This window comes from Scyliorhinus torazame, chromosome 14, assembly GCF_047496885.1.
Source record: "Scyliorhinus torazame isolate Kashiwa2021f chromosome 14, sScyTor2.1, whole genome shotgun sequence".
NCBI lineage: Eukaryota > Metazoa > Chordata > Chondrichthyes > Carcharhiniformes > Scyliorhinidae > Scyliorhinus > Scyliorhinus torazame.
The window spans coordinates 210,516,126-210,532,005 of record NC_092720.1 but is presented as its reverse complement, the minus strand read 5'-3'; the positions used below and the strand labels follow the sequence as shown (position 1 = coordinate 210,532,005).

Here is a 15,880-nt window from a genome sequence, read left to right as displayed (position 1 = left end):
TCTCCACCCTATTACAGACCTTCCCTTTGTTCTTCTTCCTCCTTTCACTTCTATAAGATCTATAAGATTACCAAGATCTTCCAACATCTATAAGATTACCATCTAACCCTCACCCTCCTCATCCTTACCCGAGCCCTAAACCTAATCCTCACACTGACACAAAGTTAAAAAAACAGTCGACAGGATACAGACCAGTATATTTTAGTCAATACAATTAAAATTCTCACTGGGTGAAGTTGTTCAGTCGAGTCAGCAGCGCAATAACATTGAAACTGAAAGCAGTTCGAATCAGGAAGTGCTGAGTGTGAACATGGCTCTCAGACAGCAGGTTCAGAGTTTGACCGAGGAGACAATTTGTCCCATTTGTCTTGATTTCTTCACCGACCCGGTTTCACTGGATTGTGGACACAACTTCTGCCGCTCCTGTATCTCCCAGTGTTGGGAAAAGGAGATAAACTCCTGCCCGGAATGTAGAGAGGAGTTTCCGGAAAGAAACCTCAGGATAAATCGGGCCTTAGCGAATCTGACCGAGAAAACTCGAAAATTAAATCTGAATCGGAAAGTGAAGGAAAGTAAACTTCACTGTGAGAAACATCAGGAAGAACTGAAGCTGTTTTGTGAAACTGACAAGAAATTGATCTGTGTGATTTGTAGAGATTCGCGGGAACACAAATCTCATAACTTTCTGCCCATCGATGAAGCTGTTGAAATCTACAAGGTAAAAGAGAAGTTATTTTATAAACTGATATTTTCTCCCATTTCCAGCTGTAACATTTTCATTTTGCTATTTTCTCTCCCAATCCCAGAATCAGCTGAAATCTTCCTTAGATTCTCTCACAGAGAAGAAATCGGCGGTTCTAGAAACGGAACTGAAACAGAAAAGGAAGATTTCTGAAGTTATGGTAAGGTCTCCCTGTGCTGATTTTCTGGGATCTCGGTTAGTTTTGTTCCCTTTATCGCGGGACATTAATTATGTTTCACATTTCATTTGGTAGGAACAGTCGAGCAGTCTGCAGACCCACATCACATCCGAGTTCAGTAAAATGCACCAGATTCTCACTGAGAAAGAGCAGCGTTTACTCAGAGATCTCAGGGAAGAAGAGGAGAGGATTCTGGAACCAATGGAGAAAAACCTTCGACAGATTCAGGAGAATTTAAATTCTATTGAGGAGAAACTCTCCAAGTTGCAGAAACAGATGGAGCAAAAAGACGAGCTGATATTTCTGAAGGTGAGGGAATATATTGCGGGTCAGTTCAGTGAAACTTCACAATCACAAAATAACTGATGATAATTGTGAAATTAATAAGAATTTACTGATAAATTAGAATCAGAAATAAACTGAAATTGTTTCCCAACCTGAACGGTTCTGCTGTTGTCTCTAAACTACCGGCTCCCACACTGTCTGCAGAATCCCGGGAATACCTGTAACCTGAGAATGAATTTTCTGGATCTTTGTTTTGCGGAAGTTTAATTTTCTCCTGGACCTCCCATTGTAATCCAGTTCCAGTTCCATGTTGTGAGTGTGTGGGTGTGTCTGGTACGGTGTGTGAGAGTCACTGTGTCTGTGTGCGGTGCTGATGCTCAGTTCCATGTTGTGAGTGTGTGGGTGTGTCAGGTCCGGTGTGTGAGAGTCACTGTGTCTGTGAGCGGGGCTGATGCTCAGTTCCATATTGTGAGTGTGTGGGTGTGTCTGGTACGGTGTGTGAGAGTCACTGTGTCTGTGAGTGGGGCTGATGCTCAGTTCCATATTGTGAGTGTGTGGGTGTGTCTGGTACGGTGTGTGAGAGTCACTGTGTCTGTGAGCGGGGCTGATGCTCAGTTCCAGTTTATTTGACTCTCCACAATCTTCCTTCCAAAATCCATCACTTCACACCTCCGTGTGAAATCTCATCTACTCTGAGTCTGCTCATTTCACCAGCCTGTCTAACTCCTCCTGCAATCTGTTCCTGTCATCCTCACTGTTACTCATTCATTTCTTTCAGGAGGAAGCTTGTCGGAAGAGAAGGTAGGACATGTTCTTTACTGAAACTCTGCAGTTTTATAAAATAATTCAGTCAATTGTTGTTATGGATTTATCTCTTGGTTGTTGTCACAACTTTAAATGGTCGTCCATAGGGCCATGAAAACTCGGCGTATTGTTCACTGGCGAGTAGTTTACAATAACAAACTTTATGACCGTGATTAAACAGTATTAGATTTTCTATAACTGTTCTACAATATTGTATAAATGACAAGATGTCAGGTAAATAATACAACCTGGTTCCCAGGCTGGAGCTGATCACTTGCCTGATGTTGGCTGTTAGTGTCTGTGACCTTCCGGCTGACCCTGAGAGAGCCGCACGGTCCATGTATCCAAGGAGTGGGTCATCCATGCCCCTGCATGGAGCCTGAGCAACCCGAGAAAGTCAGACGTTAAAGGGGAACGGGTTCTATTTTTATTCTATAATATAAACTGGCTCCGTGTCCTTAACAACCACAACAGCAAAGACTTGTATTTATTTAGCACCTTTAATGTAATATAAAGTCTAAAGGAGGTTCACAGGAGCATTAAAAAACACAAATTGACCCAGAGACACATCAGGAAATATTAATCCGGATGACGGAGGTGGAGTTTAGAGAGAGTGATTGAGGAAGAAAGAGAGACAGAGAGAGGGAGAGGATCAGGGAGGGAATTCCAGAGCTCAGGACCTCGGCAGCTGAATGTCCAGCTCCCAATGGGGCAGTGACTAAAATCAGAGATATTCAAGATGCCAGGAAAGGAGAGCAGGATTCTCGGCAGGTTGTGGGGATCAGTTATTACAGAGGTGAACATTACGTTCCAGATGTTTTAGGGCCAGCATGGTGGCGCAGTGGTGAACACTGCTGCCTCACGGCGCCGAGATCCCAGGTTTGATCCCGGCTCTGGGTCACTGTTCATGTGGAGTTTGCACATTCTCCCCGCATTTGCATGGGTTTCGTCCCCACAACCCAATGATGTGCCGGGCAGGTGGATTGGCCATGCTAAATTGCCACTTGAGTGGGAAAAATGAATTGGGTACTCTAAATTTATTTTTTATAAGTTCCAGGTGTTTTCAGCCTTTGTCTTTGTTCTACAAACTTTGTTTGTAAAACAGCAAGTGGACAGGCTAAATGTTTATCTTCCCCTGTGATTTGTGATATCCCGGTAACTAATCTGTTATCAGACTGAGAACCTTTTTCAGGACATGGGGGTTTCCATTCTCTGCCTTTGAATTTCCAAGTTATCCCTTTCTCAGTTATAGAAAAAGTGATTAATATTTCACTTTGTACATTTTCCCAATCATATAAAATGCTAAAGACCTATACATTCTAAAATCTTCGAACAGACACATTTATTGCATTTTTTTAACATACAGGATTAGTGATGAGACTCGCTCACTCTCCGTATCTGCTGCCGCCCTGTCTATCGGGAAGTTCAAAGGCCCTTTACAGTACACAGCGTGGAAAGAAATGATAAACTCCATTAACCCCGGTAAAACTCTTCTATTCATTTTCCTGATTTTAAATCCAGTTGTGAAGGGACTAAAGGGTCTCCAAGGTCCCAGATTAAATATTCACTTTGCCGGTTGTTAATCCTCGGGAGCCTCTCCATTCTCATATTTTACTCTCTGTGGGCTCCTCTGGGTGAGTGTCTGAAGCCATCAGCACCGTGTGTCAAAGCAGTGAAGGGATCTGTCTAACCAGAGGAATAGAGCACCAATCTCAGGATGGGAAACCCAATTTGTCGAGGAGACTGGACTGGTCCCGTCTGTCACTCTGGGAACATTTTTTATCATTGTTTATCGGGAAGACATTCAGACATTAGCGAGCAAGTGTTAAACGTCAGACAATCTGGTTGGTGGAATTGAACTCCTGGATTGGATTGGATTGGATTTGTTTATTGTCACGTGTACCGAGGAACAGTGAAAAGTATTTTTCTGCGAGCAGCTCAACAGATCATTAAGTACATGGGAAGAGAAGGGAAGAAAAGAAAATACATAATCGGGCAACACAAGATATACAATGTGACTACATAAGCACTGGCATCGGATGGATATTAGGGTGTAGTGTTAATGAGGTCAGTCCATAAGAGGGTCATTTAGGAGTCTGGTGACAGTGGGGAAGAAGCTGTTTTTGAGTCTGTTCGTGCGTGTTCTCAGACTTCTGTATCTCCTGCCTGATGGAAGAAGTTGGAAGAGTGAGCAAGCCGGGTGGGAGGGATCTTTGATTATACTGCCCGCTTTCCCCAGGCAGCGGGAGGTGTAGATGGAGTCAATGGATGGGAGGCAGGTTCGTGTGATGGACTGGGCGGTATTTATGACTCTCTGAAGTTTCTTGCGATCCTGGGCCGAGCAGTTGCCATACCAGGCTGTGATGCAACTCGATAGGATGCTTTCTATGGTGCATCTGTAAAAGTTGGTAAGGGTTAATGTGGACATGCCGAATTTCCTTAGTTTCCTGAGGAAGTATAGGCGCTGTTGTGCTTTCTTGGTGGTAGTGTTGACGTTAGTGGAACAGGACAGATTTTTGGAGATGTGCACCCCTCGGAATTTGAAACTGCTAAACATCTCATCCTCGGCCCCTTTGATGCTGACAGGGGTGTGTACAGTACTTTGCTTCCTGAAGTCAATGATCAGCTCTTTAGTTTTGCTGGCATTGAGGGAGAGATTGTTGTCGCTACACCACTCCACTAGGTTCTCTATCTCCCTCCTGTATTCGGACTCATCGTTATTCGAGATCCGGCCCACTATGGTCGTATCGTCAGCAAACTTGTAGATGGAGTTGGAACCAAGTTTTGCCACGATGTCATGTGTGTACAGGGAGTAGAGTAGGGGGCTTGCGGGGCCCCGGTATTGAGGACTATTGTGGAGGAGGTATTGTCGTTCATTCTTACTGATTGTGGTCTGTTGGTCAGAAAATCGAGGATCCAGTTGCAGAGGGAGGAGCCAAGTCCTAGGTTTTGGAGCTTTGATATGAGCTTGGCTGGGATTATGGTGTTGAAGGCGGAGCTGTAGTCAATAAATAGGAGTCTGATGTAGCAGTCCTTGTTTTCGAGATGCTCTAGGGATGGGTGTAGGTCCAGGGAAATGGCGCCTGATGTGGACTGGTTGCAACGGTATGCGAATTGCAGTGGATCAAGGCGTTCTGGGAGTATGGAGGTGATTCGCTTCATGATCAACCTCTCGAAGCACTTCATTGCGACTGAAGTCAGGGCCACCGGATGGTAGTCATTGAGGCACGTTACCTGGTTCTTTTTTGGTACCGGGATGATGGTGGTCTTGTTGAAGCAGGAGGGGACCTCGGAGTGGAGTAGGAGTGGAGTAGGTTACCTTCATTAAGAGGAGGGGCTGCAGAAACTGCGAGTCTGCACTGGGTAAGGGAGGGAGTGTGGTGATCTTATTGAAATTTTCAAGGTTCAAAACAGAAGGGAGAATGTAAAAATCCACAGGTTTAACACAATCACAGAGTCTAGGTCAAAGTCGGTATAGTTTTAAATCTAGAATAGGGAGTTTGGACTGAGTGAGGTTGAGTTTTTGAGTGACTCCATTGATGGAGCAGGTAGTGAACCAGTGAAGCCACTGCTCACTCTGTGAATTTGCTCAGAGGCCCAGTCCATTCTGAGGGCTGATCTTCAGAACAATATCACTGACAACTTTCCCACGGGGTTGCAGTGTGGGAAGATGTTCTGTGGTTCCTGAGGAGGGGACAGGAGACAGGAAATCCTCCTCTGACTCCGGTGAGGGGGTGGGGGTGACATGAATATACAGCGGGGATGAGAGAGGGAAAAGAGCGGCGAGCAGCAGTAAGAAAAATCCCACCTCCTGGTCACAGAGAAATCATTACAAAATAGGGAAAAATAGATATTGAACTGAAAAACCGCCCTCATTCCGGCACTGTGACCCCAAACGCTTCATAACCAGTGGCATATTGTTGAGGAACAGTCACTGTTGTAATGTAGGTAATTAGAAAACCAATTTGTTGAACAGCAAGGTCCCAGAAACAGCATTGGCCAATCATGGAGTTTTCTGTTTTGATGATGTTGTTTGTGGTATAAATATTGGGCAGGACTCAGAGAGAATGAACTCCGAACATAATTTCCGATGGAGTTTCCGGAGGTCACTTTCAGACTAGTGATTCAACCATTCTACAGACTGTTCCTCTGGGTGGGGCATCACCGTCCAGTGGAGGATCAAGATTGTATTGACTCCCCATCTGAATCAAATGTCTCCAGTTTGTGGAGACAATGAAGCTTCTTCTTGTGTTCAGTGTGGGAACACTGGATACCTGCAGCTGCTACATAACTGCAGAGTGTTTGGTGACATTAGTGGGAGTTGGGTAGTAAGTACTGAGAGTGATTTTGGTCTCCTAACGGCTCCGTTTACTGTGTAAATCTGGAGGATTCTGAAATGTAAATCACTCCAAATACTTTATGTGGAGGGTGTCAATAGTAAGGGATGAGTTTTTGTCTGAAGAATCTGGGTCATTGCCTGTGAGGCAAGATTCGATTTGGACCAGCAAATGGCAGGTCAGAATGACCATGAAGGTGGATGGTAAGGGAGCAATCCCCACCCTCCCTCCAGCTTTGTTCTCAGGGGAAGCCAGGGTCACCTTGTCTTCACTGGACAGCGCAGACTTTGCTGAATCTGTGGAAAATCGGGCCTGATCATTCCCATGTTCACCACACCACATTCCCACCTGTCTCCCGCGTGCCCCTGACAGACACCTTGAACATCTGTAATTGCAGACAACCGAGTTGAAGGGGCGGGGACGGGGTGGTGCGGGGGTGGGGGGGAAGAGGGGGTGATGCGCAACGTGAAATTGGTGACCCCAGAGGACATCAAGGAACTCAAACGGGATTACAAAAAGGTGGATGCCTTTGAAACTTCTCTTTGAGGTCCTGGTGCCTGGGGAAGCAGTCAAGTGGAAAATCGAGATGTTGTTTATCCTTAGAGGTGTTCAGAGGGTGAGAGAGACAAAAGGAAATGTCCTCACTCGAGAAAAGCAAATAGAATCTGCTCCTGCTGCTGATGATCGGGGTCATTGATTAGTAAGTTTGCAGACGACACAAAGATTGGTGGAATTGCGGATAGCGAAGAGGACTGTCTGAGGATACAGCAGGATTTAGATTGTTTGGAGACTTGGGCGGAGAGATGGCAGATGGAGTTTAATCTGGACAAATGTGAGGTAATGCATTTTGGAAGGTCTAATGCAATAGGGAATATACAGTGAATGGTAGAACCCTCAAGAGTATTGAAAGTCAGAGAGATCTAGGTGTACAGGTCCACAGGTCACTGAAAGGGACAACACGGGTGGAGAAGGTCGTCAAGAAGGCATGCGGCATGCTTGCGTTCATTGGCCGGTGCATTGAGTATATGAATTGGCAAGTCATGTTGCAGCTGGACAGAACCTTAGTTAGGCCACACTTGGAATATCGTGTTCAATTCTGGTCGCCAGACTACCAGAAGGATGTGGAGGCTTTAGAGAGGGTGCAGAAGAGAGGACGCTGAGATGGTGGCGGTGTCACGTGGAACTTGTTGTCCCGCGGTGGCGGCCCCGAGGGTGCCCGCCGCCAGCAGGATCATAGCCAGCAGGTCCTTGGCCTCCACAGGTATTCCGACAGATGAAGAACAATCGACTGGTCTCGAGAGGAAAGTATTGCAAGCTATGAAGAAAGGGATGGATCCCTACAGTATCTTCAAACCGAAGGAGTATGCAGGTACCAAGGAAGATCCTCATGTTGTTCCTTCAATCGCCGACAAGAGGCTTGTTGGCTGCATTTGTGAAGAAGATAACACTGCGATTGTTTGGTTCTGGCTGCATTCTGGAAATCCCCAGCGATGTCCATCCTGTGGCTCTCACTATAAACTTGAGCATCATGAACTTCCTCATTAGCTTGGTGACAATCACTGTGCCTCAGTCATAATTTACTGTAAATCATTTAAATATATCAATCCTTTATTTTTGTTTCGAATGAAGGTGTGCACTGTACAAAATAAATAGTAAATTGCCAAAAAAAAAAGAGAGGATGCAGAAGAGATTTACCAGATGTTGCCTGGTATGGAGGGCATTAGCTATGAGGAGAGGTTGAGTAAACTTGGTTTGTTCTCACTGGAATGTCGGAGGTTGAGAGGCAAATTGATAGAGGTCAACAATATTATGAGGGGCATAGACAGAGTGGATAGTCAGAGACTTTTTCCCAGGTTTCCTAGGGGGCATAGGTTTAAGGTGCAAGGGGCAATGTTTAGAGGAGATGTACGAGGTAAGTTTTTTACACAGAGGGTAGTGGGTGCCTGGAACTCGCTACCGGAGGAGTGGTGGAAGCAGGGCCGATAGTGATGTTTAAGGGGCATCATGACAAATACATGAATAGGATGGGAATAGAGGGATACGGACCCCGGAAGTGTGGAAGATTTTAGTTTAGACGGGCAGCATGGTCGGCGCAGGCTTGGAGGGCCGAAGGGCCTGTTCCTTTGCTGTACTGTTGTTTGTTCTTTGTTCTTCATGACTCACTCTTTGCTGTAGATGCTCCAAGATTATCATTCATTCCAGACTCCGCTCACGTTTCATCTTCCACAGGTTACAGAGAGAGAGACAGGGACAGAGAGAGAGACAGAGAGAGACAGAGAGAGAGAGAGAGAGAGAGAGAGATAGAGAGAGAGAGAGACAGTGAGAGAGAGAGAGAGACAGTGAGAGAGACAGAGAGAGAGACAGTGAGAGAGAGAGAGAGAGGGAGAGAGAGAGAAAGAGAGAGAGAGACAGAGAGAGACAGAGAGAGAGACAGTGAGAGAGAGACAGTGAGAGAGAGAGACAGAGAGAGAGAGAGAGACAGTGAGAGATAGAGAGACAGAGAGAGAGAGACAGTGAGAGAGAGATCTGTGATCAACAGCCTGAAGGAAGAAGTTGGTTCAGTGACATCATCGCAGTCTGACATACTGAGGATCAGCAAATCCTTTTGTGCCAGATTGTGTGACATTGACTTTACTGGCCTCTATCACAGAAATCTTTGATGACACGAGAAAATACACTAATTTTGGACGAGTTGACAAAAACTGCCAGCTCCTTGAGAGGAAGTGACAGTTCATCAGGTCATTTGTGTTTGACTCTGTGAGACTGGATCAGGCCAGTGGGTGAGAGTTTGATTCTGACTGATAAGATTTTAGAATCCATGAGGAAAGGCTTCCTCACCTTCACCTACAAGTGGAAGGGGACAGAGAGGATTTAGAAATTGGTGACATTTCACTGCTTAACATGGACAACAGAATTCTGTCCAAGGTCATCAATCGAGTCAAGTCTGCTCTAGAGTTGGTGATCTACTTTGATCAGACCTCTGCTGTATCCGGAATCATAGAATCATAGAAGTTTACAGCATGGAAACAGGCCCTTCGGCCCAACCAGTCCATGCCGCCCAGTTTTTACCATTAAGCTAATCCCAGTTGCCCGTACTTGGCCCATAACCCTCTATACCCATCTTACCCATGTAACTATCTAAATGCTTTTTAAAAGACACAATTGTACCCGCCTCTACTACTACCTCTGGCAGCCCATTCCAGACACTCACTACCCTCTGAGTGAAGAAATTGCCCCTCTGGGCCCTTCTGAATCTCTCCCCTCTCACCTTAAACCTATGCCCTCTAGTTTTAGACTCCCCTACCTTTGGGAAAAGATGTTGACTATCTACCTTATCTATGCCCCTCGTTATTTTATAGACCTCTATAAGATCACCCCTAAGCCTCCTACGCTCCAAGGAAAAAAGTCCCAGTCTATCCAGCCTCTCCTTATAACTCAAACCATCAAGTCCCGGCAACATCCTAGTAAATCTTTTCTGCACTCTTTCCAGTTTAATAATATCCTTTCTATAATAGGGTGACCAGAACTGCACACAGTATTCCAAGTGTGGCCGTACCAATGTCTTGTACAACTTCAACAAGACGTCCCAACTCCTGTATTCAATGTTCTGACCAATGAAACCAAGCATGCCGAATGCCTTCTTCACCACCCTGTCCACCTGCGACTCCACCTTCAAGGAGCTATGAACCTGTACTCCTAGATCTCTTTGTTCTATAACTCTCCCCAACGCCATACCATTAACTGAGTAGGTCCTGGCCTGATTCGATCTGCCAAAATGCATCACCTCACATTTATCTAAATTAAACTCCATCTGCCATTCGTCGGCCCACTGGCCTAATTGATCAAGATCCCGTTGCAATCCTAGATAATCTTCTTCACTATCCACTGTGCCACCAATCTTGGTGTCATCTGCAAACTTACTAACCATGCCTCCTAAATTCTCATCCAAATCATTAATATAAATCACAAATAACAGTGGACCCAGCGCCGATCCCTGAGGCACACCACTGGTCACAGGCCTCCAGTTTGAAAAACAACCCTCTACAACCACCCTCTGTCTTCTGTCGTCCAGCCAATTTTGAATCCAAGTGGCAACCTCACCCTGGATCCCGTGAGCTTTAACCTTCTGCAACAACCTACCATGCGGTACCTTGTCAAAGGCTTTGCTAAAGTCCATGTAGACAACGTCTACTGCACTGCCCTCATCTACCTTCTTGGTCACCCCCTCAAAAAACTCAATCAAATTTGTGAGACATGATTTTCCACGCACAAAGCCATGCTGACTGCCCCGAATCAGTCCTTGCCTCTCTAAATGCTTGTAGATCCTGTCTCTCAGAATACCTTCTAGCAACTTACCTACTACAGACGTTAGGCTCACCGGTCTGTAGTTCCCAGGCTTTTCCCTGCTGCCCTTCTTAAACAAGGGCACAACATTCGCCACTCTCCAATCTTCAGGCACCTCACCTGTGGCTGCCGATGATTCAAATATCTCTGTTAGGGGACCCGCAATTTCCTCCCTAGCCTCCCACAACATCCTGGGATACATTTCATCAGGTCCCGGGGATTTATCTACCTTGATGCGCTTTAAGACTTCCAGCACCTCCTCCTCTGTAATATGCACACTTCTCAAGACATCACTATTTATTTCCCTTAGTTTCCTAACATCCATGCCTTTCTCCACCGTGAATACCGATGAGAAATATTCATTCAGGATCTCACCCAACTCTTGTGGCTCTGCACATAGATGCCCTTGTTGATCCTTAAGAGGCCCTACTCTGTCCCTAGTTACTCTTTTCCCCTTTATGTATTTGTAGAATCTCTTTGGATTCTCCCTTGCATTATTTGCCAAAGCAATTTCATGTCCCCTTTTTGCCCTCCTGATTTCCCTCTTAACTCTATTTCGACAATCTCTATACTCTTCAAGGGATCCACTTGATCCCAGTTGCTTATGTACGTCATATGCCTCCTTCTTCTTTTTGACCAGAGTCTCAATATCTCGAGTCATCCAGGGTTCCCTACTTCTACCAGCCTTGCCCTTCACTTTAAAGGGAATGTGCTTACCCTGCACCCTGGTTAACACATTTTTAAAAGCCTCCCATTTACCAGCCGTCCCTTTGCCTGCCAACAGTCTCCCCCAATCTACCTCTGCAAGTTCCTGTCTGATACCATCAAAATTGGCCTTGCCCCAATTAAGAATTTTAACTCTTGGGCCAGACCTATCATTCTCCATAGCTATCTTAAAACTAATGGAGTTATGGTCACTTGTCCCAAAGTGATCTCTCACTAGCACTTCTGTCACTTGCCCTTCCTTATTTCCCAAGACGAGGTCAAGTTTTGCCCCCTCTCTAGTCGGTCCATCCACATACTGAATGAGAAATTCCTCCTGAATACACTCAACAAATTTCCCTCCATCCAAGCTCCTAATGCTATGGCTGTCCCAGTCAATGTTGGGAAAGTTAAAGTCCCCTACTACTACCACCCTATTATTCTTGCAGCTATCTGTAATCTCCTTACATATTTGCTCCTCAATTTCCCGCTGACTATTTGGGGGCCTGTAGTATAGTTCTACCAAGGTGATCTCTCCCTTCTTATTTTTCAGTTCCACCCATATAGACTCAGTGGGCGAACCCTCGGATATATCCCCTCTAAGTACTGCCGTGATGTTCTCCCTAATCAAAAACGCCACTCCCCCTCCTCTCTTACCTCCTGTTCTATCCTTTCTATAGCATCTGTACCCCGGAACATTGAGCTGCCAGTCCTGCCCCTCCCTTAGCCATGTTTCAGTCATAGCTATAATATCCCAGTCCCATGTGCCCGTCCATGCCCTGAGTTCATCCGCTTTGCCCGTCAGGCCCCTTGCATTGAAATAAATGCAGTTTAATGTAGACCTTCCTTGCTCTCTGCCCTGCTTTCTCAGGTCATGCTTTACACACTCTCCCTTCCTGCCTTTTGTTTCTGTCCCCACTGACTTCCTACATCGGTTCCCATCCCCCTGCCACATTAGTTTAAACCCTCCCCAACTGCACTAGCAAACACCCCCCCGAGAACATTGGTTCCGGTCCCACCCAGATGCAGACCGTCCGATTTGTATAGGTCCCACCTCCCCCAGAACCGGTCCCAATGTCCCAGGAATTTGAAACCCTCCCTCTTGCACCATCTCTCAAGCCACGTATTCATCCTAGCTATCCTGTCATTCCTACTCGGACTATCACGTGGCACAGGTAGCAATCCTGAGATTACTACCTTTGAGGTCCTACTTTTTAGTTTAACTCCTAACTCCTTAAATTCAGCTTGTAGGACCTCATCCCATTTTTTACCTATATCGTTGGTGCCTATATGCACCACGACAGCTGGCTGTTCACCCTCCCCCTCCAGAATGCCCTGCAGCCGCTCCGAGACATCCTTGACCCTTGCACCAGGGAGGCAACATACCAACCTGGATTCTCGTTTGCGTCCACAGAAACGCCTGTCTATTCCCCTTACAATTGAATCCCCTATCACTATAGCTCTGCCACTCTTTTTCCCGCCCTTCTGTGCAGCAGAGCCAGCCACGGTGCCATGAACCTGGCTGCTGCCACCTTCCCCTGGTGAGCCATCTCCCCCAACAGTTTCCAAAACGGTAAATCTGTTTTGGAGGGAGATGACCGCAGGGGATCCCTGCACTGCCTTCCTACTCTTCCTCTGTCTGTTGGTCACCCATTCCCTATCTGCCTCAGTAATTTTAATCTGCGGTGTGACCAACTCACTGAATGTGCTATCCACATCTTCCTCAGCATCGCGGATGCTCCAAAGTGAGTCCATCCGCAGCTCCAGAGCCGTCAAGCGGTCTAACAGGAGCTGCAGTTGGACACACTTCTTGCAGATGAAGGAGTCAGGGACACCAGAAGGGTCCCTGACTTGCCACATCTCACAAGAGGAGCATGACACGGGTCTGAGCTCTCCTGCCATGACTTAAACCTGAAGTTAAATTTTAACTACACTACACAGCTAAGAGAAAGTCAAAGAGAGAGAGAAATCACTTACCAGTTACAAGCCAATCACTTACCTGCTGGCTGTGATGTAATTGCTCCCGAGGCTCCCTCACAGGTCTGCTTCTCTGCACCTCCTTAAGATGGGCACCAAATTCCCTTACTAGTTAATTAATTTACTTAATTAATTGGATTTTTTTTTGGGGGGGGGGGGGAAACTCAACCCCAAACACCAAACTCCAAAAAACAAACACAGCCCTCACTCACCTCTTACCCAAACTCAGCCTTACCCAAACTTAGATACACTCTGTTTGCCTCCAGCACTCTGTTTCTATAGGCACTTCAGCCACACCTTTTGTATCCTTCCTGATTTACAGTCAGCCAATAGGCCTGCTCACAAAACTGATCTCCCGAAACTAACAGCTGACCTGCAAGGTAAGGAAGTGGTTAATCAGTACTTACCTCACCCACGCCGCAACCTTTTAATCTGTCCCGTCTGCCTCGCAGCTCCCGCGCTTTTTCAAACTCCCGCGCTGTTTCCAAGGTCCCGGCTCCCTCTCTCTCCCGAACAGCTGACCTGCAAGGTAAGGAAGTGGTTAATCAGTACTTACCTCACCCACGCCGCGACCTTTTAATCTGTCCCCTCTGCCTCGCAGCTCCCGCGCTTTTTCAAACTCACGCGCTGTTTCCAAGGTCCCGGCTCCCTCTCTCTCCCGAACAGCTGACCTGCAAGGTAAGGAAGTGGTTAATCAGTACTTACCTCACCCACGCCACAACCTTTTAATCTGTCCCGTCTGCTTCGCAGCTCCCGCGCTTTTTCAAACTCCCGCGCTGTTTCCAAGGTCCCGGCTCCCTCTCTCTCCCGAACAGCTGACCTGCAAGGTAAGGAAGTGGTTAATCAGTACTTACCTCACCCACGCTGCGACCTTTTAATCTGTCCCCTCTGCCTCGCAGCTCCCGCGCTTTTTCAAACTCACGCGCTGTTTCCAAGGTCCCGGCTCCCTCTCTCTCCCGAACAGCTGACCTGCAAGGTAAGGAAGTGGTTAATCAGTACTTACCTCACCCACGCCGCGACCTTTTAATCTGTCCCCTCTGCCTCGCAGCTCCCGCGCTTTTTCAAACTCCCGCGCTGTTTCCAAGGTTCCGGCTCCCTTTCTCTCCCGAAAAGCTGACCTGCAAGGTAAGGAAGTGGTTAATCAGTACTTACCTCACCCACGCCGCGACCTTTTAATCTGTCCCCTCTGCCTCGCAGCTCCCGCGCTTTTTCAAACTCCCGCACTGTTTCCAAGGTCCCGGCTCCCTCTCTCTCCTGAACAGCTGACCTGCAAGGTAAGGAAGTGGTTAATCAGTACTTACCTCACCCACGCCGCGACCTTTTAATCTGTCCCCTCTCCCTCGCAGCTCCCGCGCTTTTTCAAACTCCTGCGCTGTTTCCAAGGTCCCGGCTCCCTCTCTCTCCCGAACAGCTGACCTGCAAGGTAAGGAAGTGGTTAATCAGTACTTACCTCACCCACGCCGCGACCTTTTAATCTGTCCCCTCTGCCTCGCAGCTCCCGCGCTTTTTCAAACTCCCGTGCTGTTTCCAAGGTACCGGCTCCCTCTCTCTCCCGAACAGCTGACCTGCAAGGTAAGGAAGTGGTTAATCAGTGGAAGGAAGCTCTCTGATAGCCTTGTGCTCCTCAGGGATTGTAGGATTCGATTGTGCCAGTTGAGGGATTTTGAAAGCATTCAGGTTACCAGCTGCACTTGCGATTACTGGAACTCAGTAGAAAGTTTAGTTAAAACTTCTCAGGTGCCAATAAGAATTGTTTTATTTGTCTTCTATTGATTACAATTTGAAAGTCATTTGAAAGGCAATTCGTAGACAATTTGAAGCTTTCAAAGAATCACAGAAATATCTTCTTGCTTAGGCAAAACTTTAAAAGTCAAAGTCAAAAACTAACTGAAGCTACCTCCCCAAAAAACTAACCTAAAACTAACAAAAAATGGCGGAATGAAACTCCTCAGTTATACTGTTTCATATCTGTCTTAAGTCATCTGATCACACCCCAATATAATCCTAATTGGTTTGGGTTAGGCTCAAACACATCTGATTTGACGGCAAGCCGTCCATCTTCAAAATGTAACATTACTTCTAATTGTTGTGTATCTGCATACTTGTGTATGTTAAAGAATGCAATATTGTGCTTTATCAAAGCCAGCAAAAACTGGTTTCATGCTGGCTTGGCTATTGTAACAATGGAGACTTCATGTTATCTCGTCATGCCATGCTGGACAATGACTTGAAAAATGTAAATCAAACTGTCTGTTTTAATCTAGTAAAGTGAATTATGCTGTTTCTATGAAATTGTCATGTTTTGAGAATGTTGGAATCAAATATATTGGATTTGATGTTCTAACTGTCATTTATTAAAAGCAAATCAGCAATAGTCTAGAATGTTTCAGCCTGTATAAGTTATGGAATGTGGTTCAGGCTGTTATCACTAATGGTCTGAAATGAGAATAATGGAGCCTTTAAGTTCCTGGTCTGGATTCAGCCCTTGTCCTTGGAGAAATGTAATGAAAA

The 15,880-nt window shown here is 46.2% G+C and overlaps 1 protein-coding gene across 2 annotated transcripts in view; it reads left to right on the top strand.

The window, feature by feature from the left end:
* Positions 1–279: 279 nt before the first annotated feature.
* The window catches only part of LOC140390456 (zinc-binding protein A33-like), a 181,282-nt gene continuing 165,681 nt past the window's right edge, over positions 280–15,880 (top strand). The window contains exons 1-5 of one of the 2 annotated variants that reach the window (XM_072475607.1): positions 280–718; positions 807–902; positions 996–1,229; positions 1,984–2,006; positions 3,376–3,491. In XM_072475607.1, coding sequence (XP_072331708.1) covers positions 311–718; positions 807–902; positions 996–1,229; positions 1,984–2,006; positions 3,376–3,491 — 877 coding nt within the window. In that variant the 5' untranslated portion in view covers positions 280–310. The remainder of the gene's footprint in view (positions 719–806; positions 903–995; positions 1,230–1,983; positions 2,007–3,375; positions 3,492–15,880) is intronic. The other variant, XM_072475606.1, reaches the window with a different exon arrangement.